At 46.1% G+C, this 23719-nt stretch overlaps 1 protein-coding gene across 1 annotated transcript in view; it reads left to right on the forward strand.

Moving 5' to 3' along the window:
* Positions 1-23130, forward strand: part of CHSY1 (chondroitin sulfate synthase 1) — a 76256-nt gene extending 53126 nt beyond the window's left edge. The window contains exon 3 of the mRNA XM_071441229.1: positions 18397-23130. Coding sequence (XP_071297330.1) covers positions 18397-19989 — 1593 coding nt within the window. The 3' untranslated portion in view covers positions 19990-23130. The remainder of the gene's footprint in view (positions 1-18396) is intronic.
* Positions 23131-23719: the final 589 nt, after the last annotated feature.

Here is a 23719-nt window from a genome sequence, read left to right on the forward strand (position 1 = left end):
TACAGAACGCTGGTTTCCTCTGGACACAAATCAGGCTGCATTCTAAAGACAATTTGCTGAGCTTTGGTGCATTGCACTGATACGTTTTCTCACTGTATCAGTAAGCCCAAAAAATTACTTGTTCCTTATCCTCTTGCTGTGGGTGTGGGAGCGTAGCACCTTTCTAGCACTCTTGGGATGTGGTGGGGCATGGGGAAAAAGCTGAAATTCTGAGTCAGCATTCCCTCTCTGCTGCTCTTTCAGACTCAAAGCAGGAGTTTTTTGGAGTCCAGCACAAAACTCAGAGGATCCAGCTGTCCTGCACAGCAAAGTGCCTTTCAGGGATGTCTGGCCCAGCTGCTGTGCTCCACCCAGGGTAATAGTCTAAGCAAAGCAAAACGCTGCTTAATCCCAAGTCACTTTTTGTGCCCACAGCTTAACTTGGACTTCCTGCTCTCCAGTTCTTATCCTTCAGGGCTGAGGCTTGCACTGCTCCAAAGCAGTGTCATTATTACCAAGGCAGCATAAAATGTGCAACCGGCCTGGCCGGTGCCAGGAGGATTCTTGTGTGCCTGCAGGTCCACGTTGATGGGGAGGCTGGGGCTGCTCTCAGCCCATTCCTGGCAGGGTTTGGGGGCTGGCTCAGCCCAGGGCTTGGCAATGGATTTTCCACGAGGTGCAGCCCACGGCAGTGCCCGGAGCCCTGGCTGTTCCCCTTGGGGATTTGGATGCTGCTGTTGGCAGAGGCAGCAGCGCTGCAGACCCGGCTCTGAGGCCGCTGCTCCTGCCCCAAACTGGAGCACGAGGGATTGGAAAAGCAGGCAGGGTTTGTGTCTGGAGCTGTAGCCTGTAGAGCACTCACTGGTGTCCCCCCTGGGCTTTGCTGGTTTGATCTCACGTGCTTCACAGGCTGCTCAGTTTCTCCCAGGTGTGCCCGTGGTAACTCAGGAATTTCAGCCTAATCCAATTCTCCAATGCTCCAGAGGGATGAGGTTAATTCCTCAGCCAATCCAATGCTCCAGAGGGATGAGGTTAATTCCTGGTGATCTCCACGGACAGATGATTGATTAGGGGAGAGATGCTTAAGTGGTCCTGAGAGAGAGGCATATCCCACACTGCAGCAGGAGAGGCTCTGGGGGAAGGATTTAGCCTCCCATCTGCCCTGGGATAGGAATTGTTCCTGACACCAGCTCTGGTGACCTACAGTGACCTTCTCCATGGAAAACTAGCCAGACCTCTCTGAAAAAAGTCTATATCCTACTTGGGACTTGGTCTGGTGAGAGATGCTGAGCAACTTCTCAGAGCAAAGCCCACCCATGTCCCCTGACCTTCTCCACTCATATCTTTGCTACCAGAACTACATTTAACACCAAACCTTCCCTGATCCTGGTGGAAGCTCTTCTGAAGCTCTGAAATAAAAGTTAATTAATACAGGACTATGAAGGGTAGGGACAAGTGGAGAAAGATAAAGACAGTTCTGTAAGGTAATGACCTGTATGGATAATTTAGGGGTTCTGGTCCAGACAGGATGGTTGGTCACATGTAAGGCAAGTGGGATGCTCTGTGCAACACTTCCAGAGACTTTATTTAAAATACTATTTTTTTAAAAATAGGCTTTAATCTGATTTCAGAGCATTTGGGCAGTAATATATAATCTTGCCCACTTTTTTCATTTGGCTGAAGCTGTTCAAAAGTTTAGCCACTTTGATAGTGTGGTGTCCTTGTTTTCAGCTCTTGGATCTTCTTACACCTTTGAATTAATATGGAAGCCCATTTCCATACTGTCAGGTAGTAACTACCCACACCTAGTGGTCAAATTTTGGCTTTCTTTGTAAGTGCCTTTCCTATCTTGTTACTCCTGCTTTATCTATCATAAACCCTCCAATGGCCAGTGCATGTGGTGACAATTCTTTTCTGTGCCATTTACTGAAGTAAATGCTGGTCTGTAGAATGTGATTTTTGAATGTGCTTTGCCCAATGGAAGTAGGTGTCAACAGCTCCTGTTTCAGTTCTTGTTAGAGTTTTTGTATTGACTATTTTGCCACCTGCCACTGCTGTCCCTTGCATAGCAGAGGCTGGTTCTGCTCTCCAGGCCTGTTCTGAGGTAGAAGAAGTGGCACATTTCTACTGCTGAGTGAATGGAACAGTGGCACACAGCAGCCTTGCTCTGCCCTGTGCTCCAGAGGGCATTTCAAATGGAATAAATCCTGCAATCCTCTTAAAACCATGCCAAAACACTTTTCAGACTGGGCAAGTATTAATAGCAGGCTGACATGGGTTTCTGGTGGAGTGTCATCTCTAGCTTTAGCCACCTTGGGCAGGAGGATCTCTGAGGGGTTCCTAAGCCAAAACCTGTGAGGCTCTTTCTCTCCTTAGTGGGGGAAGGAACTGATGGTCAGACCTCCAAATGATGTTTGATATGTTCCCTGTTTAAACCATCGATCCAGGAACAGAAAGTCCATGTTCCCAGATCTTGTAGAAGAGTCACTCTTAGAGGATAAGGTTGCCAAGTCTTCCAGAACTTTAATTATCATGCTGTAATTCCATCTGCAACCTTAATAGAGGCGATGTCGTGAGTGGTGATCTGCTTTCATCCTCCTTTTGCATACCATGGGCTGATACACCAATGTCTGCATTTTTGGCATTCTTGATTTTCAGGTTTTTTCTCTTAAAACCGGAAGAGAGACTGCATGAAAGTCAAAAGAAGTACAGTCAGTCGTCAATGCAGTTGAGGTAGAATTTGCACAGCTGCCAAAATGAGATTCAGATATTTTACTGGGTGACACAAAATAAATGTTTAATTCATAGTTGTGTAACACTTTACATAAATATCACTTGGCCACCCTCTAATGAGGATATGCTTGACCATTGACACCTCATATTCTGGCTGTAGTTTCTCTCACTAGTTTTTATGGCAGGCTGTACATGTTTTAGAAAAAACAACATTCAAAATACAATTCATTCAATCTTGTCTAAAATGGGTCTTCAGTTTTGTAACATCGTGTTTGAAACCCTACATTTAAATTGCTGCTTTCAAACAGCCTTCAGGATGCAAACTGAGCTTAAAACTGAGTTTTATGGAGCAATAAACTGCAATGTCATATACTGGTAATGGCAGCACACAGCTACTGTCTGCTTTTGACTAAGAACCCAAATATTTCTCCTCCATTTTGCCTTCTTGAGAGCCATTTGCTTATTCCCTGCATCCCATGCCATGCTGGACCCACCTGCATGTTGGTTTTCTGGAGGTTTAGCCTGAGCTTGACGAGGGGAGCAGTTTGTGAGCCTGGCTGCACAAAGGAAGCAGAAGTTTGGTTAGTGATTATTCTTTCTCGCTGCTTTTTGTTGCATAACCAGAACTGTTTCTTGGACAAACCAGCCAGAGTGTGAGGAGGAAGGGAAAATCTCTGGGAATAATGGAGCAGCTGGAGGAGGCTCCCCTGCTCCTGGTTGTAACAGGTGGGAGTAGAAGGAACACATAACCACAGCCATTGTAAATATGGATTTCCTAGGTAAACAGAGATTTGTGGAGCACAAATCTCATCCACTGCAGTGAGTTATTTGTTGCAGGTGTAGCAAGTCCCTTCTGCTCTCTCCACGGCTGCTGTTTCTCACCAGGCTTGTGTCCTTTTCCTAAGAACTGAGCATCTGTGATTTGGGGCAGCCTTAGTTCTTAAGGTATTAACACATTAGCACTGTGCTGTTGCTTCTGGGAAGGTAGGAAGTTAGGGTTAAATGAAGTTGGGAAGAAGTTAGGGTTAAAGGAATATGGGAAGTTAGGGTTAAATGAAGGTAGGAAGAAGTTAGGGTTAAATGAAGGCGGCCAAGGGGAGGCAGCTCTTGCCCACTGCCCAGTGCTTGGTGGGGCTGTGGAGCTCCAGCAGCTTCTCAGATCAGCTCCCCCCTGGTTTATGTCAGCAGTGAGACCCAGTTGGTGCTGATAAACCTTTGGCTGTTTCAGTTTTGCTGAGGAGGGCTTGGCAGGAGATCACACACCTCTCCCAGCATCTTCCCAGAGCGCCTCGGCAAAGGGGCTGCAGCTCTTCCACAACGTTCTTGGATGGAAAGCTGCTCCAGAAGCTCACTAGCACCACTCTCCTGTCTTCAGGCACAGCCCTTCCTGCTGCTTGTGTCGCTGCCAGGACTCAAACATCAGGGAAACCAGAATGTTTGCACTGTGAGCTAATCTACTCTTTAAAGATGTTAGATAATGTAATAAAATAGCTCAGCGGTGCATTGCAATTACCTTTCACATTTCGTCATGCTTCGAAAATTTTTGTCTTCTGAAACTAGGACTGTATTTTTAGTACAGTGCAATCAAAAATGTCTGGCCAAGAACCTGATATAGTACCTAGGAAAATGGAAATATTCCTTTAAATGTCTTCCAGAGCTGTGGTTTCCGCTGAGTATTAAACTCCGTTTGTTATGTCGTGATTACATACTTTGGTCTGGGTGATATATGGCTTGGTTTTATAATTCCATATATATGGACAGTTTGATCTCTTCCTTGTATTTTTAATAACAGAAAGCAGAACGTGGACTTTTATTTTAGCATGATGTAAGCATAATTATTCAGTGGGCAAGAGAATCAAGATTGCATTCTTTTGCTTGCCACTGAGGCTTACAGATTTATTATTGGTTTTTTTTTTTTCCTTCATGGTTATGGCCAAGAGATTCATGCTATTAAAACCTAAACCATTATGTCAGGGTAATGGTTTCTGTAACTTGGAAGTGAAGAAAGAAACCGAATCTAGAGTTGGCTAAGTCACCCCTGGGTTTGGAGTGGATTTGACGTTTGGATTTGATATCATTCAGTAGTGGCATGAATTAGTGCATCTCTTACAAACCTGCATCATGATTCACAAAGTTCACTGCTCCTGGCATTCTGCAGCATTCAGGGCACAAATTATTAGCAGTGGTCTCAACTGCTCTCATAAACTACAACCTCTTGCTGTCATCTGCTCTTTTCCAGTCTCCAGTATTTCTCTTTTCCTGTAAGGAAATTTCCAGGCTGGCATTTATTGCACCACTTCCTATCTAACAGGGTGTCTGTGCAGGACTGCTCAGCTCCTGCTGCCACCTTGAGTGAGCCATCAGCTCTTGTAACCTCACACTTCTCGTGGCCTTGAGCCACCTGATCCCTGTCCAGCTGCTCTCCTGTGGAGCACAAAGCAGGCCCAGAGTAGATAAATGTCCTTTCAAGACAATTCCAGTCTCAGTACCAGTGTGCGTTGTCTGAGGGATGAAGATGAGAAGGATGTTGTGGGTAGGGTTGGGTTTTGATGTGGGTTTTTTGATGCTGGGGGTTTGTTTTACTTTCCCTTTAACCTTTTGACAAAGCAGAGAGGCTGACATTTCATGGGTTGGGTGGTTTCTGTCCCCTGCAGAGTGGACAGGAGGGCAATGCCACAGGAGAAATCCAACATGCAGGGAGCCCAGGAAGGTGGATTTCCAGGGGGAGGGAGGTTTTCTTTGATACAATTCTTGTCTCATTGCAAATAACATTGTACATCTGCTGGGATGATGCAGTTTCTCTGCTGGTGGGTCCCAGAACCTGGGCACTCATCCCTGCTGCCAGGGGACAGTGCCTGCTGGGGTCAGGACTCTGCTGGGTCCTCATGTTCTGGCCACGTCACTTCAGTCCCAGCCATAAAACCTCTTTCTTAGAAATCCTCCAAGTGTGAAATCCCAGTCCTCAAGAACAGGCAGTACTTTGCTTGGGAATGAGCATAAAGCAGTGAGCACTACAACATGTTGTGTAAATCTCATGTGTTCGTGTCCTCTCCCCTTCTAAACGAGGCAAAGAAGAGTCCTTGGGAGTTGATGGATTTAGTGGGGTTTGTATGTGATTTCTTTTAATGTGCTTCAAATTAGTCACAGTGCTTTATTTCCTAGGCTTTGTTAAGCTTGTGGTCTGACCAGATCGTGATAGTCACTCCTCACAGTTTACTCAATACTAGTTTTAATATCCGGATATAGATTTCTCCAATATCCTGCAATGCTGCTTTTCTGGATAATGCTAATACCAAACAGTCTGGGATGCACCAGGCCCCTGAGCTACATTTTAAGGTCAGCTTAATGCTTTCCATCTCTCATCTTTGCACAACACAGACTCCTGCTACGTGTTGGGGTTTTTTTAGGACATAAAGTACCCAAAAGGAGGTTCTTACTTAAGAAGTACTATGAGACAGCACAATGGTGCTGCCAACTTGCCCCTTCTGGTCTGATCTGTCCTTCTCCCTTCTACTCTCCCTCTGTCTTTGCTCCTCTCCTTTTCTGTCTGTGAGAAATATCCAGCAATGCACTGTTTCCATGGAAAACAAATGTCCAGGAGATCATCTCTGTATTCTTCTGGCTTAAAGATCTGTAGAAATAAATGCCATTCCAGAGGGGAGAATAAAAATTCTCTTCTGACAGTTTGCTTGACAAAAAGGTGGCACACTGAAGATTTGGCTCGATTTGTTGCCTCTCTTTCTGTGGCACTACTGAATTAGCTGTTAAAATTTCTGTGAAGGGAGGAAGCAACTGTTTTGAAAGTCAAGTGGCCAAACTTCTCTCAGAGGCAGAGATTTGCTAGTTGCTGGTGTGTATTGAAGCACTTCTGGACCAGGTGTAGATTTGCTCTCTCCAAACAGAAGAAAGAGCCTTTGAACATATTATCATTGCCTTAAAAATAAAAAAGAAAACTCTAGCCTCAGGCATTTGACAGGGGGCCAGACCTCAGAGGACAGCTGAAGAGAGACAGACAGGTTTCTAACATCTGGTTTGGGTGGGTGGATTTTATTTGACTTTGGCATTGACATCAACACAAGGCAGGGCTTGATGAAGAGCACGGTCCCGCAGCCTGCATGACATTCCCTGGCTCTGGGATGGGAAATCCCCAATGGGGATGGGCAAAACAGCCATGAAATGGGGGTGAGAATCCATGCAAAGCTCTTTCTGTAGGCTTCAGAGAAAAGCACTGCTGGATTGGGCATCCCAGCTCAGGTTGTGGCTATGGAGGACGTCCCTGACAGATGTCCTTGAGCAGAGTGAGAGCTGTCCTCCCCCCCAGGGCTCTGGGGGTGCCTCTGGGCCCTGCCAGGTGAGCTGTGCTGAGCAGTGCTGCTATTTCAAGACTCACATAATGTGTCAGTGCCCATTTGGTTTTCTGGCACAAGGTGCAGCCCCCAGGACTGAGTCAGCCCTGGATCCCTCTGCCACCAGCTGAGCCTGTTCCCAAAAGCTCTTGATGGAGGTTTCCAAGCCTGCTCTTGGCTAGGAGTTGGGAGCACCTATTTGCTCATGGGATGCACGTCAGAGCCCGGATTAGCTCAGCTGCAAACCACACTGAGCTCAGGAACAACCTGCAGTTCAGATGCTGCAGGGATATCTCAGAGGAGTTCTGAGGAGAGGGCAGAAAGCCGTGCTGTGTGTCCCTCTGAAAGCCCCATTGAAGGGCTCTGGCTCCCTCGTGGCCGTGCCCTTGTGGCACAGCAGAGGAACACAGTCCCCATGCAGGACCCTGCCCTGCTGCCTCTGAGCCACAGAGCCTCTGATTTACAGCCCCCCGAGGACACCAGGGCCCGTTCCAGCGCAGCTTTAGGCTGTCAGGCTGTAAATTGTCTTGGTTCAGGAGCTACTTCAAAGCAACCCAGGCTTCCTGCAGCAAGGAGAAGGCTTTTTGGCAAAGCCAGCACAAGTAATTTGCTATTCACGAGTCAAATCCCTGAAATGTCCTCGATCAGCAACTAAAACTGGGTCATAAGAAGACAAGGCATTGCTGTCTGCTGAAGGAAGCTGCAGACTCCACTGGCCTTCTCCATCTGTTGGCTAAAGCTCCTTCTGCATTCTCAGCAATGGCTTTCCCTCCCTCCCTGCCTCTCTCTGTTGAGCACACGTGGGGTTGCTCACAGCAGCAGGACCTTGACCCAACAGGCAAACCCACCCAGCAGATCTCCCATTGCCCCTGTCTCCCAGATGAGTGGAAAAATGTCAGTGGAGTATGGGAAAGTCACTAATGAAAATGACAAATTCCTCCAAGCTGCTTGGTTTCCAAATCTAGAGAGGCTGCAGTGGCCAAGGGAGAGGGACAGGAAGCAGCAGCTGGGTGCAAGCTGAGGCTCGTAGGCTGCAGGCTGGCAGCTGGAGGGATGGAGGGACCAAGCCATGGTAGCTGCAGGCAATGGGCACAAGGTTTGGAGCCTGTGGCAGCTTGGCTGCAGCCAGCAGAACAAAGTGTGCCGCAGGTTGGAAGCAAAGAAGACCCTAGAAAGACCCAAAAGTCTTTGTATGTGTGGCTAATATTCAAAAGAGAGTTAACTTGTGTTGTGTGATTAGCAAATCCTTCCCCAAGCTGTGTGAGTATTTGAGACTGGCTTTTTTTCCTTTCCATTTCTAATGCATTTACATTCAGCATAATTGGATTTATCAGCATCCACATCTCCTGTTTTAATTTAGAGCATTAGAAAGGGAGCAGTTGAATATTCTTTTTGTCAGAGCTGGATGATGGATGGTGAACATCAGCAAGGCTTAAACACCCCTGTGGAGGTGAAGCCCTGGCTCTGACAGACTGTGTGTAATGCAAGAGGCACTTGGTTACAGAGTGCTGCAGAGTAATGCTGCTTGTTCCTTGTCCAAGCTGTGCCAGACAGCAAACTTCCAGAAAACCTCAGACCATATACAGTTAGCCAGCAACACTGTGTGAAATCTTTAACCATATTTGAACGAACGGGCTGCCTTGGACACGGCCAGGAGGGAAATGCCAGTCTGCCTGACAGCTCGTTTTAATCATGAGAAAGTTGTTCCACTGACAGGAGGACAATAAAAAACTGTGGCTGCCTAGAAAGATGTTGCCTTCCTTCTAGTTCTGAGCATATGTGAAACTGCAGAGGAATGGGTTGGTCCCAGACCTGTGCACGTGCTTCTCCCTTCTTTCATTACCTTTTTCCCTTCTCTCACCCCTTTTCCCTTCTTTCACCATTTTTCTTTCCAGGGTGTTGAATCTGCACCCACCCTGCCAACCCTATCCAAATGAGTAATTAGTAAGTCACTGCTTTCTCCTAAAAACTGACTTGTTTTAAATATATTATCCCTCATGCTTCAGCAAAGCAAGCAATAAAAATAGGTGACCTTTGTAGTTAGAGCTATTACTGCTCAATTTATGGTGCTTTTGGGTTACAGGGCAGGAAAGGCAAATTCTTGAGAGATTTATCAGCCCTCTGAATGGGCAAACCTCGCCTGTTGATCCCTTATTGATCAAGGAGCTGTATCTTCTCTAACCCAACTGCTGTGTATTGCACTTATTTTAGATGGCAGAGCGGTTTGAGGCAGGGACCTTGTCATGGAATGGTTCTGGCAGTGCCACGTCTCCACTGGATGATGTGCATGTGTTTTCCAGTGATGAGACAAAGGGCAGATTTTGTTTTTAAACTCAGCCCAGAAGAGCAGGAAGGCTGTAAGTCGTGCGTGGTAATGGTACAAGCATTGAGGAGCCCTTGTGCAATCATCATCTCACTGTGGAAATTCTTTCTGCAGCAGCTGCGTTACTGCTCATTACCACCACAGCCTCCTGAAGCTCTGCTCTCCCCAGGCCAGGGCTCAGCTGTGGATCCTCGTGGGCTGACTGAAACATGTGGCTTCTCCACATAAAACAAGGGTTTGTGACTTTATTTCCCTCCCCTCCTTGGAGCAATTGCTAAACAATTCTTTGGGAAAAAAAAAAAAAGTGCACGGGTTTCATATAGACACTTGAGAACAATGCTGTGCAGCTTTGGTGAGCCCTGGAAACTGTCACCCTGTGCTGCTCCCCGTGTGAAACAAGCTGGTGATTGAGTCCAGGCCCTTGTAGGCAGTCTTCAAACCAGCTCCAGAAATGGTGGCTCTGGCTGAAAAACCAGATTGAAGATGAAGAATCACTCTGAGCTTGCAGGAGGGTGAAAGAGGAGTGAATCCCTCTGCCTGTGTCACAAATGTTGTGTCTGGGCACTGGTTCTGTGGGAGGTCTGTGAGGAACTCCATAGCTCGTTCTAGTTTTCTCCCAACTAAAGTAAAAGGAGAGTAAAAGGAGTAAAAGGAGATTTCTTTTAAATCCAGTTTAATTTGAGCTCCTCCTTCATTGCTGGATGCCAGGGAGGGGTGTACTGAGATGAGCTCAGCTGGCTGAGCATGGTGCTAATAACACCAAGGTTGTGGGTTTCATCCCAGTATGGGCCATTCACTTAGGAGTTGGACTCAGTGATCCCTCTGGGTCCCTTCCAACTCAGAATATTCTGTGATTGCTGTGACTGTGATTGCTGCAGACAGCAGACCTGAGCAGGAAGCCCAGCACAGCCTCGTGCTGCCAGCTCGGAGCAGAGCAGCCTTCAGCAGCAGCCAACCACGGATATCTCAGCACGACCCTGGAGAAAACAGCTGGAGAGCACCATTGGAGCACTCACTGAGATCCAAGCCTGGAGGGTGGCTGTGCCATGCACAGTGTTCACCATCTCCTTGTCCTTTGTGCTGTTGCAAACCAGGTGACACCAGTGAGACACGGGCAGAGCCTTGTTGTTCCAGCAGGACCAAGTGGACAGAGAGAGCCCTGAGTGTTACTTGCATGCTGGCTGGTTCTGTGTTTCAGATAACCCCACCAGCTTCAAGTGGTGTGCAGCTGCCAGCTCCTAGGAACAGGCCATCAGCAATTCACAAGGGGCTGAGGTTTCAAGAGTTCCTCCTGAACAACATCCCTTCTTCCTGCTGCTTGCCTGGCAGAGGCACAGCACAGCAGCACCCATGGAGTGCCTGTTGTGGCATCTGGGAGGAGGCTTCACCAGCAGAGGAATTAGAAATGTTATATTTTCCAGTTTTCTGTGAGTTTTCATCAGCTGATACTGATGTGGCTGGCAGAGAAGTGCTTTTACATCAGTTGTTAGGAAAGCATGATGCAGATGGATTTATAAATGAAGTTATGGAAGATGCTCTCTCTCTTTGAGGCTGTTCTGGCACTGCAGCTCTGAGGACAGCAGCTTTGACACAGGCAGTTGTGCAGTTGGCCTTGTCTTGGGGATTTAATTCAGCATTTCCAGCTTCCTTCCTTGCCCTTTCCAAAAGGTGTATTCCTGACACAAATCTTCTCAAGTGATGAACAAGCATGGTCTGTTGCCATGAAAAAGGGGCTGTGGCTCTCCTCATCCAAAATGGTTCTGCTTAAGCTGGAAGTGATGAATGTCTTGCAAATGAATCTGTTTTTTAAAATACACCCCCACCTTTTTACATGCAGGGAAGAACTGCAGCTATTGTGAGGCTGAATCTTTGCCTAATTAAATTCACAGTAATCTCCTGTGAAGGCTCAAGAGAGATTCAGAGCTTTGTGCTGACTGCCTCAGCCCTGTCCTTCATTGCTGGTACTGTGACATTGTCCCCCTGTGCCTGCTCTGGGGTGGAGGGTCCTGAAACATCCTGCAGCAGCAGGAGCTGTGCTGGTGGGCACACATGGGCAGGACTGGCAGGGAGGGATCCTGGAGCCACTGCTTCCCCTGGGCTTCTTGCAGAGTCTGGTGTTGGCAGAGCTCTGGGGTGGTGTGTGATGCAGGAGCACTGCTGTCCCCATCCAGTCTGGCAGGGAGGCTGCTCCAGCTTGGATTTCTGATGTTGGGCTGCTCCAGCTTGGATTTCTGATGTTGGGCTGATGCTGAGATGGTGGGTGGCTGCCTGGGCTGCAGCTGAAATTTCTCCAGGGTTTCTTCTCCACTCCCCTTTAAGCAGCAGCTTTTGGTAGCCTTGCCAAGTGGACCAAAAAGGCTCCTCATCCATCATGGCTCACAGCTCCTACGAAACCACTGGATGTGGAAAGCAGCTCCCAAATAGGAATCTTTGAATTCCATGAACAAAAGTATTTCTAAATTGATTACATTACTGCTTCTTGAAAACACATGGTGGAAAATCACACAGCAGTCCAGAAGAGGTCTTCTCTTCTGCAGGCTGTGTTCAGAGGAGACTGCATCCCTCTAGGTCTGTTTTTAGCATCCAAAATATATTGGCCAGAGTGTCAGATGCTTTCTGCTCATCATCTCCAAGAAACTCCCCTTCAAGGGTCATGTGCTGCTCCTCTGGAATCTTAACACTTTGCATGAGAAAGAGCAGATACAGACTTCCAGGGCTGTGGCTCTGGCTTTCACGGGCCTGTTGAAATGCATAATGAAAAACAAGCTTTCTTGTGCTCTGCCTGTACTGTGGAGTAAAAGTGTGGAGTTGACAACAAGGAAAAGAAATGCTGAGATGCAGCAGATTCAGCGGGCAAGTAATCTGGCATCATCCCTGAGTCTGGCCTTTAAATGAGCAATCAGCAGGGAGTCACTGTGTCCCTGGTTTTGTTTGGATGTGGGACAGAGGCTGGAGAGGGAGAGCTGAATCATTTGCCCCATGGGTCAGAGCCTTGACTTGAGCAAGGGCGAGCCTTGTGAGGAGCAGCACTTTGCACCAGCACTCGTAATTTGGAAATTATGTTAGAAGCAACTTTTGATTACACTTTCTCAGGCAATCCCAATGACAATTAGTCATTTGCACCTACCATGTTCTGCTTCTTCAATAGCTGTAGTGAAGAACATTTGTTAATGTTTAGTGGTATTTTACTTGTTTTTGTTTCTGTCAAATCAGAACCTTTTGGACAAAAACCTCCAAATCACATCCAGCTCTCTTAAGGTTTACACTGTTAAATCTAAATATCCTCACTGGCACATTCTGTTTTATCTGGTTTCTGTATCCTCATTTAGTGCAGGGCCAGGAGGAGGGAAGCTCTCTGCCTCCTGGCTGGAGGATCTCTGTTCCCAAGTGCCTTGGACTGCTCCCACGTGTAGGTTTTGGGTAATGAGATTGTGGAGCTCAGGGTCAGAGGTGAGGTACTCAATGCCAGTTTTGAAGACCCATTCATTTTTGCAGGTTTTCTTCTTTCCCTTGCCAAGCTGGAAATACTTTAAAGGCTGCTTGGTTTGAGAAACTGTAAATGAATAAGTAATTTTTAAGCTCTTCTACTTGCTTAAACAAGAAAGGATTGGGATAAAAACACTTGTTTAATTAAACAGCTACTTGGTATGGTTCACAAAAGCTTGAACTCCAGCAGTAACTCTCCTAATTCACAGATTCCTTGGGAATTCAATGACCTTGAGTTTGCTGTGCTTGAAACTTGCATGAGTTCTTGGCTTCCTTTCTGGAATACTTTGGAGAGGAGAGCAGTGCAGGAGGCACTGCAAGGCTCTCGAGTGAGACCAGCACTGTTCCACTTAGGATCATATGAGAAGAGGCATTTGTGTTGTGCAGAATAAACTTCTTGCTTCAGAGCATGCCTGGGCTTACTGCACTCAGAGGTCACATCTGCCTCTGCTGCCCCAGCCATGGAAATTTTGAGTACTGACTGCTCAGGATGATTTTCTTGCCTCTCTTTATGAAACAAAGCAAACGTGAACCAGCAGTACATGATGAAATTTGTGTGAGAAGTGACTTGTCTGAAGAAACACATCATTTAATCGTGCTCCAGAGCTCAGGGCTTCACCTGCCAGCTGAGAGGAAAGTCTGATCTCCCAGCAGCAAGTGGCATTTCCTGCATCCTTTCCTGTAGTGGCAACTGGGGAGCTTAAAGCCATGAACGAGTGGCCAAGTTCACTGGAAGTGAGTGTTTATCCATTACTTCCCTGTGTTTGTCTCCACCATAATAACTCTGTCTGGGGAGTGGCTTCAGTCATGTCAGTGTTTAGCTGTGGGATATAAAGATCAGGATTTAAACAGAAAGAACCCTGAATATGCAGAGTTGTATCCAGGGGTCCCTACAGTCTTCCCCTCTAGCAGAGGGAAGTCACAAAACCCTGCTGCTCCTTTCCCTTGGCAAAATTTTTCATCAGTTGAGCTGTATTGGTGATGTATAAACCAGAAAACTGGAGATGTGTTGTGGTTAATCAGTGCAAAGTGGCAAAATGGTGCTAGTGCAGTTCCTTGGGATGAGGTAGCAGAAGGACTTTAATTTCCTTTCAGCAGGAGCTGCCCCCTTGCCTCCAGCTGTGGCACATCTTTGTGAGGAGGAGATGGACCTGAGCATCCTGCCTGGCTTCGGCTGCAGAGCTGTGGGGCTGTCCCAGCACCTGCATTGCTCCTGTAGCAGAACAGCTCCACACTGGGACCCACATCCTCATCCCCTCCTGACAGAGGTGCTCTGAGCTCGGTGACATTAACCATCATTGGGCTTTCAATTAGCTGGGCTTTGTATTGAAACCCATCTTGGGCATTTCGAAACCTGCCACAGAACATGTCTTATCCATGATTGCTGTTCCTGAGGCTTGTGGGGCTGTGTTTTCTGGGCTCTGGTAGCACAATCTGGAGCTGTGAGAGAAAGCCCTCGGGGGCTAATCCGTGGCTGCGGGCCAGTTTCTGCATAAACTGGTCTTATTTTTAAAGTCCATTTTCTCCAGTACACTTTTTTTTGGCCTGCAAAAGACTTCTTCATTTAAAATGAAGAACATAACACTCTCTCCTTTCAGTTGGTCTTTTGGACATGAGCCAGCAGTGCCCACAACAGCTGTACCACAGTTTAAACATTCAGTCTCTAATGGTTTGGGGAACATTAGGGTTTTTAAGGCTTCAACAGGTCTAGAGTAAATAGTGGTCAATAAAGAGTAGCTCTTCTTTGTATCCCTATGCTCTCAGTGCTCTGCACTAGAATAAAGCATGCTTAGAATATAATCATTGCAAAATTAATATCCATGAAAGGTTCTTTTTTTTAAAAAAAAAAAAGAATCATAGAGAAACCAGTTTCACTAGAAGAAGAGTTTGCAAGAGTTCAGCTCTCAAGACTCTGGTAACAGGCATGGGGAATTTGGCACGTAATGGCTGTGGGAGACGTGCATGTCCTGGGCTTGTGTCACTCCCCACGTGTGTCTTTAGTGACTGGGAGAAGCAAATAAATCACAGGTATTCCCTTCTCTATGGCCTCCTTCCACCCACCTATTGGTGATGTACACAAGAGTTAATTCTGATTTTGTGTCTTCCTTATGGCTGTCCAGTGTTGCGTGGAGTCAAAAGCCAGTGTGTGCTAATTGGTGATATTTAGCACAATGCTTTGGACCCAGATATGGTAAGAAATTATATTGGCAATGATTGGTGATAGGTGGGCATTGCCCCTCTTAGTGATTGAACCCAGTGCTGGGGAGCCTTAATGATTTGGGCAAATCAGTGTTGGTGGAGCTGTCAAATGGCCTGGAGAGAACTGCTCAGTTCCTTCGAGTGTGTAGGTGTGAGTGAGCAAAGAGAATCCATGTGGGGCTGGTTTCTGGCACAAAGCCCTGGGGCCTCACAGCCCTTCTGTGGCCCTGGGTGCAGTGTCCACCCTCGCCTCGGCCCGAGAAGGGTTAAACTGCTCTGCTGGCCACTGGCCACTCGGGCTTTGTGTGCAGCACTCGGTGCCACTGTGAAGCAATGGTTTGTAACTCCTTGTACTCTCTGTAGGGAGTTGTTTAACCCCTTCCACCCCCCTTCTTTGTGTTTCCTGCTGGTGTGGGGTGTACCTTGGCTCCCTGGGGGGATCGGAGCTGCGGGATCCTGGCACAGCCCGTGCCTGCTGCTGAGTGCCAGGGACAGGGGGGACACTGCAGCAGGAGAGGGGGAGACTTCACAGAGAAAATATGGAACGTGCCAGCCTTGCGAGGCATTCTCCTGAAAAATGGGATTATATAAAAGCCTGGCTACTGTGGTGCTTCTCATTAGCTGCACGGCAGGGTTGGCCGGAGGCAGGGCTCGGGCAGTTGCCACCTTCTTGGCTGGAGCAAGGTGCATGTTAATTGATGCTTCAGTTGTAAATTGCTTTGTGTTGGAGCCCCACTAAAGGCTTGCTGAGATAGGTTTTATTCTCAGTTTTTGAAGCAAGCTACTTTTGGGAGGGGGCAGGAAGGAGTATTAGAAGGTAACTGGTCTACCTAAGAGGTTACTGCTGTGTGGCAAGCCAGAGCTTTAAAATATACTTCTTAATTTTAATTTGTGCCATTTGCTAGGGGTTGCTATCTTTACTTCCATTGGGATGTTTCATAACATTTTCCTACCCATCAGTATTCTATTAAAACTTCGTTGTGTAATCTGAAAGCCTTTCTGCTTGTCATGGTTTCCTCTTCAGAATGCCCTAGGTAGCAATTTTGGAGTAAATGCATTCAGGCTGCATGGTCTTGATTTTGTTGTCTTATAAATTCAAAACAAGACTTGAAATTAAATCCTATTGTAAATTTTCCTTTAAATAATGGTGGCCTAATGATGTGATTTAAGAATTTTTATCTGATGTCACAGGACTCCTGGAAAAGCCTCTGCCTATAGTTGTTGTTAAAATGTCAGTGAAATTGGTTACCATATACATTTAATACTTGTAGTTTCACATGTGTGTAGTATTAGAGGATAGATCAGTGTTGTCAGTAGAATAAGTGGGTCCTGCAGTGTTGGACTGAGCCTGTTCTTCCCGTGAGAGCTCTCTACTGCAATAAATGGTGCTCACAGGACTGACCCTAAGTGGGTGTGATTTAAGGTCTCCTAGAGCCCTTCACAGCAGCAGCCAGGTTCAAAGTGACCAAAAAAATAAAGCTTTATTAGTAGAGGAAACAATACAGGGATACAAATGAAGAACAGTCTTTTGGATGAGTGGAAAAAACGTGTTTCTTGGGAAAGCATGAGGTTCATTCAGTTTGGATAACTCTGCTGGACGTGGGATAAGCCCGGCTAACCTCTGCCCGTGGCGCTCTGTTCAGTCCTGCTTGCCTTCTAAAGGGATATTATCCATCTCGACAGGCAGCTCATCTGAGGCTGCCAAGGGGCCATGGCCAAGATGTTCTCCTTTGGCTGCGTTCTGTGCAGATCCATCCATCCTCTGGCCTGGATTGCTCCCAGACAGCGTGCACGCAGCAGGGATCACTTGGGGAGAGCGGGAAGAAGGTGAACTTGAAGGAGAAGGGGGTGGGGGACTGCTGGTGACCCACGAAATAAACGTCCTTTCTTTCTCAGTCCTGCTGCAGTCCCTCCCTCGCTCCTTTGCAGTGATTTACGTTTGCTCAGATTCAATCCCTGCTCCCAGTGGGCTCAGGCTGCTCCGTGCTGTTGGCGGCAATACACCCAAAGTCAGGTTTCAGCATGCACAGGCAGCTTGTTGAGATAGAGCAATTAAATCCAGGTGTAATTTTATCCCTGAGCTTCAGTGTCTGTCCACAATAATGGGAAAAATGCAACCGAAGGCCTAATAAAACAGGACTAGTGCTGGCTCTGAGCAGCTGGTAAAAGGAAGGTTTCTGTCCTGGTGATTTCCTTTTTAGTGCTCTGTTTGATTGCCATCATATTTGAGACCTTCTCCCTTTTATTGAGTTTGGCTCTTTGCTGACCTTTTACACAAGCTTTATTGCTCTGTTTCCTGTGGCAGATTCTACTGCCAGTAACAGAGATTGCATCCCATATTGAATGAGGGTGCTGTGTCAGCTCTAGCAGGTTGATGACATTTATACTGTGACATAGAATCTGCCCGTGGTCTTTTTAAATTTCCATTATCTAAGCTGGTATATACCTTTGGTCTCAAGGTTTTATTTTCAGTTTATTTTCCATATTATCATCCTGGTTTGCCTTTCACGATATCAGCTACTGCCTGAGCTGCTGAGGACTGCAAAGCTGGTTGGTCTGCTTTCCTAAGACTTGTGAATCTAATCTCAGTTCACTGGCTTCCTGTTTTGAAATAGCAAATGCCACGTTAAAGATGTTTTTATTCTGGTGTATGCATGCGTCCTGTATTACCTGACTTCTGGAACTCTAGGAATCTCAGGTGCACTTTACTGTCCATTGACATTTTAAAATGACAGATGTAGCTTTGCATTGCAGCACTTGAGGTAGGATATTTGGCATCTTGACTAAAACATTCAGCAACCTGCATTTTTAATGCCTAAACCTGGATTTCTAATGCCTAAATGGCATTTAGGTTTAATGGAAAAGGTGTTGTCAGATTTGCTTAGTATGTACATGGCATCCCTTTTTATTCTTCTTTATTATTTATATGAAAACAATGGGAAACAAATGAATAATGAGAGTTTTGCAGTGAACACTTCACGGTGTTATTTTCCTGGTGATGGTGTGTTGTTGTTGTGAAATGAGCTTACAATGGACTTACTGCAGAATTGTTTGGCCGCCGGTGATACCTCTAGAATGGGCTGCAGTAATCCCAAATCCATTATAGATGTTTCTTTCACCAGTTCACAATGAATAATCCTCTTAATTTCCTTGAATAGCAGCTGGTATTGCTACAACCTGTGCCTAAACCCAAGCACAGCTTATTCAGAAAGCCTTCTGGCCCTGTGAGCGAGGGGGAATTCTCTCCCAGCAGGGTAGCGTGGGCAAACGTTCGCAGGGTCAGCTCTGCCAGGCTCTGATTTCTCCTCTCTCTCTCTCTCTCTCCCCTAGATGCAGCAGCTGTTCTATGAGAATTACGAGAAGAACAAGAAAGGCTACATCCGTGACCTGAGGAACAGCAAGATCCACCGAGCCATAACGCTGCACCCCAACAAGAACCCCCCGTACCAGTACAGGCTGCACAGCTACATGCTGAGCCGCAAGATCGCCGAGCTGCGCCACCGCACCGTGCAGCTGCACCGCGAGATCGTGCTCATGAGCAAGTACAGCAACACCGAAATCCACAAGGAAGACCTGCAGCTGGGCATGCCGCCCTCCTTCATGCGCTTCCAGCCCCGCCACCGCGAGGAGATCCTGGAGTGGGAGTTCCTTACGGGGAAGTATCTGTACTCGGGTGCCGACGGGCAGCCGCCCCGCAGAGGGATGGACTCGTCCCAGCGCGAGGCGTTGGATGACATCGTGATGCAGGTGATGGAAATGATCAACGCCAACGCCAAGACGCGGGGGAGGATCATTGATTTCAAGGAGATACAGTATGGATACCGCAGGGTGAACCCCATGTACGGAGCAGAGTACGTGCTGGACCTGCTGCTTCTCTACAAGAAGCACAAGGGGAAGAAGATGACGGTTCCCGTGAGGAGGCACGCGTACCTGCAGCAGACCTTCAGCAAGATCCAGTTCATGGAGCACGAAGAGATGGACGCCAAAGAGCTGGCCAGCAAAATCAACCAGGATTCTGGGTCCTTGTCCTTCCTCTCCAACTCGCTGAAGATGTTTGTCCCCTTCCAGCTCAGCAGGTCCAAAGCAGACAGGAAGGAGCTCAAAGACAAGAAGATCAACATCCTGATCCCTCTCTCCGGGCGGTTCGACATGTTTGCGAGGTTCATGGGGAATTTTGAAAAGACGTGCCTCATTCCAAACCAGAACGTCAAGCTGGTTGTCCTGCTTTTCAATTCCAACTCCAACCCTGACAAAGCAAAGCAGATCGAGCTGATGAGAGATTACCGCTCCAAATACCCCAAGGCTGACATGCAGGTTCTGCCGGTGTCGGGGGAGTTCTCAAGGGCACTGGCTCTGGAAGTCGGATCTTCTCAGTTCCAGAACGAGTCTTTACTTTTCTTCTGTGATGTTGACTTAGTGTTTACCACAGAATTCCTCCAGCGGTGTAGAGCCAACACAGTTTTGGGTCAGCAAGTGTATTTTCCCATCATTTTTAGCCAGTATGATCCAAAGATTGTTTATAGTGGAAAGGTTCCTAGTGACAATCATTTTGCCTTCACTCAGAAAACAGGTTTCTGGAGGAACTATGGCTTTGGTATCACCTGTATTTACAAAGGTGACCTGCTTCGAGCGGGTGGCTTTGATGTCTCCATCCAAGGTTGGGGCCTTGAAGACGTAGATCTATTTAACAAAGTCATTCAAGCTGGCTTAAAAACTTTCAGAAGCCAAGAAATTGGAGTAGTCCATGTGCATCACCCTGTTTTTTGTGACCCTAATCTTGATCCAAAACAATATAAAATGTGCTTGGGGTCCAAAGCTTCAACGTATGGGTCCACACAACAGCTGGCTGAAATATGGTTTGAAAAAAACGACCCAAATTTTGGGAAAAGCAGCAATACTAATGGCTCAGTGAGGACAGCCTAATGTCCAGCTATGCTGGAAAAGACTTTTTTTTTAATTATCTAATTTATTTTTGGGAAAATGTTTTTTGATAATTCACTTTTAAAAGACCACACAGGATATATTTTAGAAATCATCGTTGTTTTCTTACAAAGCGCTCGTTTTGAGAAGAACAAGGCCCTTGGGGTTTTTTTGTTGTTGTGTTTTTGGTTTTGAACAAAACTGTGATCAATATTTGCCTTCAAACAAAAAAAAAAAAAAGAAAAAAAAAGAAAAAAATTGTTTAAGAGTTATCTGATCAGCGGAAATCTGACTTGAATTAGAATTTCCTTATGAACAAAAGATTGTTTCCTACCGTTTCCGTTGCCGTCTTCACGGCTGGGATTCTGTAAATGTGGACCTGAGCGCGCAAAGCCAAGTGACAAAACGCTGTGTCTAAATGTTTTTGGTGTGACTGCTACCGTGCAAAGATTCTGCTCCTTTGGTTCAGGATTAGCCATTAATTCTCAAATTGCGTTAGAAAATCCGAGTCGCTGTGGCGATGAGCAAGGGTGGTAATCGCAGGAGGGGTTTTTGTTTTTCCCTAATAGCTGATTATTTCAGTTTAAAAATACACCTCCACTTACGATGGGCAGGCGAGGGAAGGAAGTAAGCACAAGCCGTGATCCGGTTAGTCCTTGTAGAAATTGTTGTGTTTGGAATGCTGGGGGAAGCCGTGGTGGGTTCTGTGTTCTGTCCTCAGCCGTGCACCAGGGAATGCTGAGGAGCCAGGGGAAGGGGCTGGGGATGGGAATCTCTGGCAGCTAAACGACAGCACACAATGAACAATCCAAGATCCCCGAGGAGAACCTGGAGAACTCCTCTGCCCCGAGTGTCCCGCGCCCGATCGCGTCCATTTCCTTCGGTCACCTGATGTTAATGGGAACAATTATTACATTTGATTGCTAGTTTTGTTTTGGGATTTTTTTTTTTTCTGTATCTGCTAGACCGTTAATTTATTTAATATCCATTGTTTTAGGTTCTTGACCTTTCCTTGAATATCTGTTAGTCATTTTAATATTTTATATATATATATATGCGTGTGTAAATATATATATATATATATTAGGAATGTATTGCATCTTCTCACTGATAAGGTAGTGTACATCATACTTACAGTAAATGATCTCCAAAGATTACTTTCTAAAATATTTTTTCATGGATCTTTTTTTTTTTTTTCTCCCCCAAATTTCTTCAACATTTTTGGAATGACTTCAGTGAGTTTAGGAATTTTTTTGGTATTCTAAGAGGAACTGGGGATGAGGAGGCTGAATACAAGGAAAGTGTGATCCCTATGAGTTAACACCTAGCAAGGTAAGAGAAAATACACTAAATAAAGTGCCTTAAAGCCAGATAGGGAACCCTGTACACTGAGACTTAGACAGTGACTGGACATGGTCATTGAAGCAGATGATCTCTTGGGACCTATGTACCTGTAAATATCCTGCTCAGCAGAAACAGAAAATAAAAACCAGCGAACAATATATTTTTCTATCGTATCCTCCAGCCCCATTTCATCCCATTGCCCTCAGTTCCACTTTGCCTGCCCTTTGCCCTTTGGGAAGTGGAGGCAAGTGAAGGAATGGAGAAAACCCAAGGCTTTGGTGGTTGTTGCCACGTTTGAAGGGATCTTACAGTGCAATTGCTATTCCAGTAGAAGAAATAACCATTGTTTACATGTGTATGGAATATGAACTGCAACTAGCATAGAGTCTGTGTCTTACAATGTTCATCATTTTCTGGTGACAGTCCCAAGGATGTAGGTGCATGGAAAATTTTTCTTTTCCTCCTCTCTTTTTTTTTTTCCTTTCTTTCTTTTTTTTTTTTTAAGACTTGCTTCTAAGATGCAATAAAGATTTTTTTATTTGCAATTGGAGCTGCTCACGTTGTCAGTCCGTGTCGTTCCACCCAGCAGAGGCACAGAGTCACACACTTGGGAAGTAAGCCCAGGTTAAAGGATCTCTCTCTTCCAAAGGGTTTTAACTTCTGTGTTGTGGTCTGGGATGAGCCCAAGGTTTACATCTTGGCAGAAAAAACCCATTCATCAGGAGCTGGTGCTGATGAGCTGTGCCATTCCCTGGTTTTGGCTTTTTCCTTTTGAAAATGTTAAAAGTACTTCTGCTGCCTGAAAATACCCCTAAGTGTACATTTCAAATGCATACAGTGACAAGGGTGCATGGTGCCCTAATGTTTTGTGTGTTCAAAACACAGTAAAAATAATTATTAAGTGGGTTGAGCACTTATTTTTTAATAGCTCTAGGAGTTGTTTGGTGTTGGTGTGAGGACAAAATTAAGTCCCAAAGCAAGAATCTTAGGGATTGCAGAGATGTTTCTTCACACAAGGGAAAGGGAAAAGAAAAAAACCCACCAAAACAAACAAACAAAAAACCCCAGCTTGTATTTGTGGTACAGAAAAGAGCTTAAAGAAAATGCACCCCAAAGAATGGCAGCAAAACGGAGGAAAAAAGCCTGTACTTGTACTGTATTTATTAACATTTATGATTATGTAGGACTTTTTTTAGCCCATAACAGCTGGTAAAAGCAGAATGTAACTGGAAAAAGCCATTTTGAGAACAGCACCATGTGGTATTGGGGTTTTTTTCCTCAGTTGCTGCAGTTCTAATTCTGCTGTCAAATCTCTATTAAGAGTGAGTTCTGTACCAAACTTGCAGCAGCCCTCGAGGCCTCACATTGCAATTGATCACATATTTTATGGACTCACAGCTTAAGAGAAGTCCATTTTAAAGTAAAGTTTTAATTATAACCCTTTATGACAAAGTCTAAACACATAAACCCCATTTTATACTAAAGTAAGTGGCATTTGCTGCCCCACTTGTAAGGAACTGGACAGAAGTGGAAATCATCAGCTGGTAGGTGCTAACCCAGCCTTGACAAAAATCCCTTCTGGGGCTGGGACATTTCATCCTCAATTTACTCTGGTTGTTTGCTTCGGACAGAAGTTTCCTTCACCCTGAGGAAGCAGGAAAATCATGGAGGGTTTTCCTCTGGGCCACAGAGGTGTGAGAAAATGAGATGGTGTCATCCTGAAAATGAAGGATGTGGTGCCCAGTCATGTCCTGTCTGTAGAAATGCTTCTGTTCTTTATTAAAACAATTAAAAATGTGAGACACTTCTTTCCCTCGTTATTCTGGTGCAGGTAACCTGGGTTGGATGCTGTGGCATCCTCACAGCAGTAAAACTCCCACCCACACAGAGCTTTGCAGCCCCTGGGCACATGGTGTTAAACCCTTCACCTTCTCTGCTCACCCCTGGATGAGGAGCTGGATTTATTAACTCTGTTTTCTCAAAGCTTTTCCCTCCTGCTCAAGGATCAACGATGGCAAAAAGAGGCCAAGGGAGATGGGGGAAAATGTGGGTCCAGAAAGGCAGTGGGTACTCTGGTGACATGCTGGATGTGACTATTTACATGGGACATTATTTATCTGTGACTTTGCAGAGTCACAGCCCATGGAAGGATTTCAGGTTTTGGTCCTGTGGGCACAGTGGGGGTTTATTACCCGGAAAACTCAGTGCCCAGCTCCAGCCCCGTGAGGCTCCCCTGGACCTGGCTGGATGGTTCCTTTCAGCACAATCAGCACAAAGTCCTGCTGACCCAAATCTGCTTACTCTGAGTTTTTGTGGAAGCCTCTAACTTTACATTGCAAATTATTATCCTGAGCTGTTTCGCATGAATACTTGCTAAAAATACTCGGCT

This window comes from Agelaius tricolor, unplaced genomic scaffold (assembly GCF_023055355.1).
Source record: "Agelaius tricolor isolate 1412-34295 unplaced genomic scaffold, bAgeTri1.0.p SCAF_16, whole genome shotgun sequence".
In the NCBI taxonomy this organism is placed as follows: Eukaryota; Metazoa; Chordata; class Aves; order Passeriformes; family Icteridae; genus Agelaius; species Agelaius tricolor.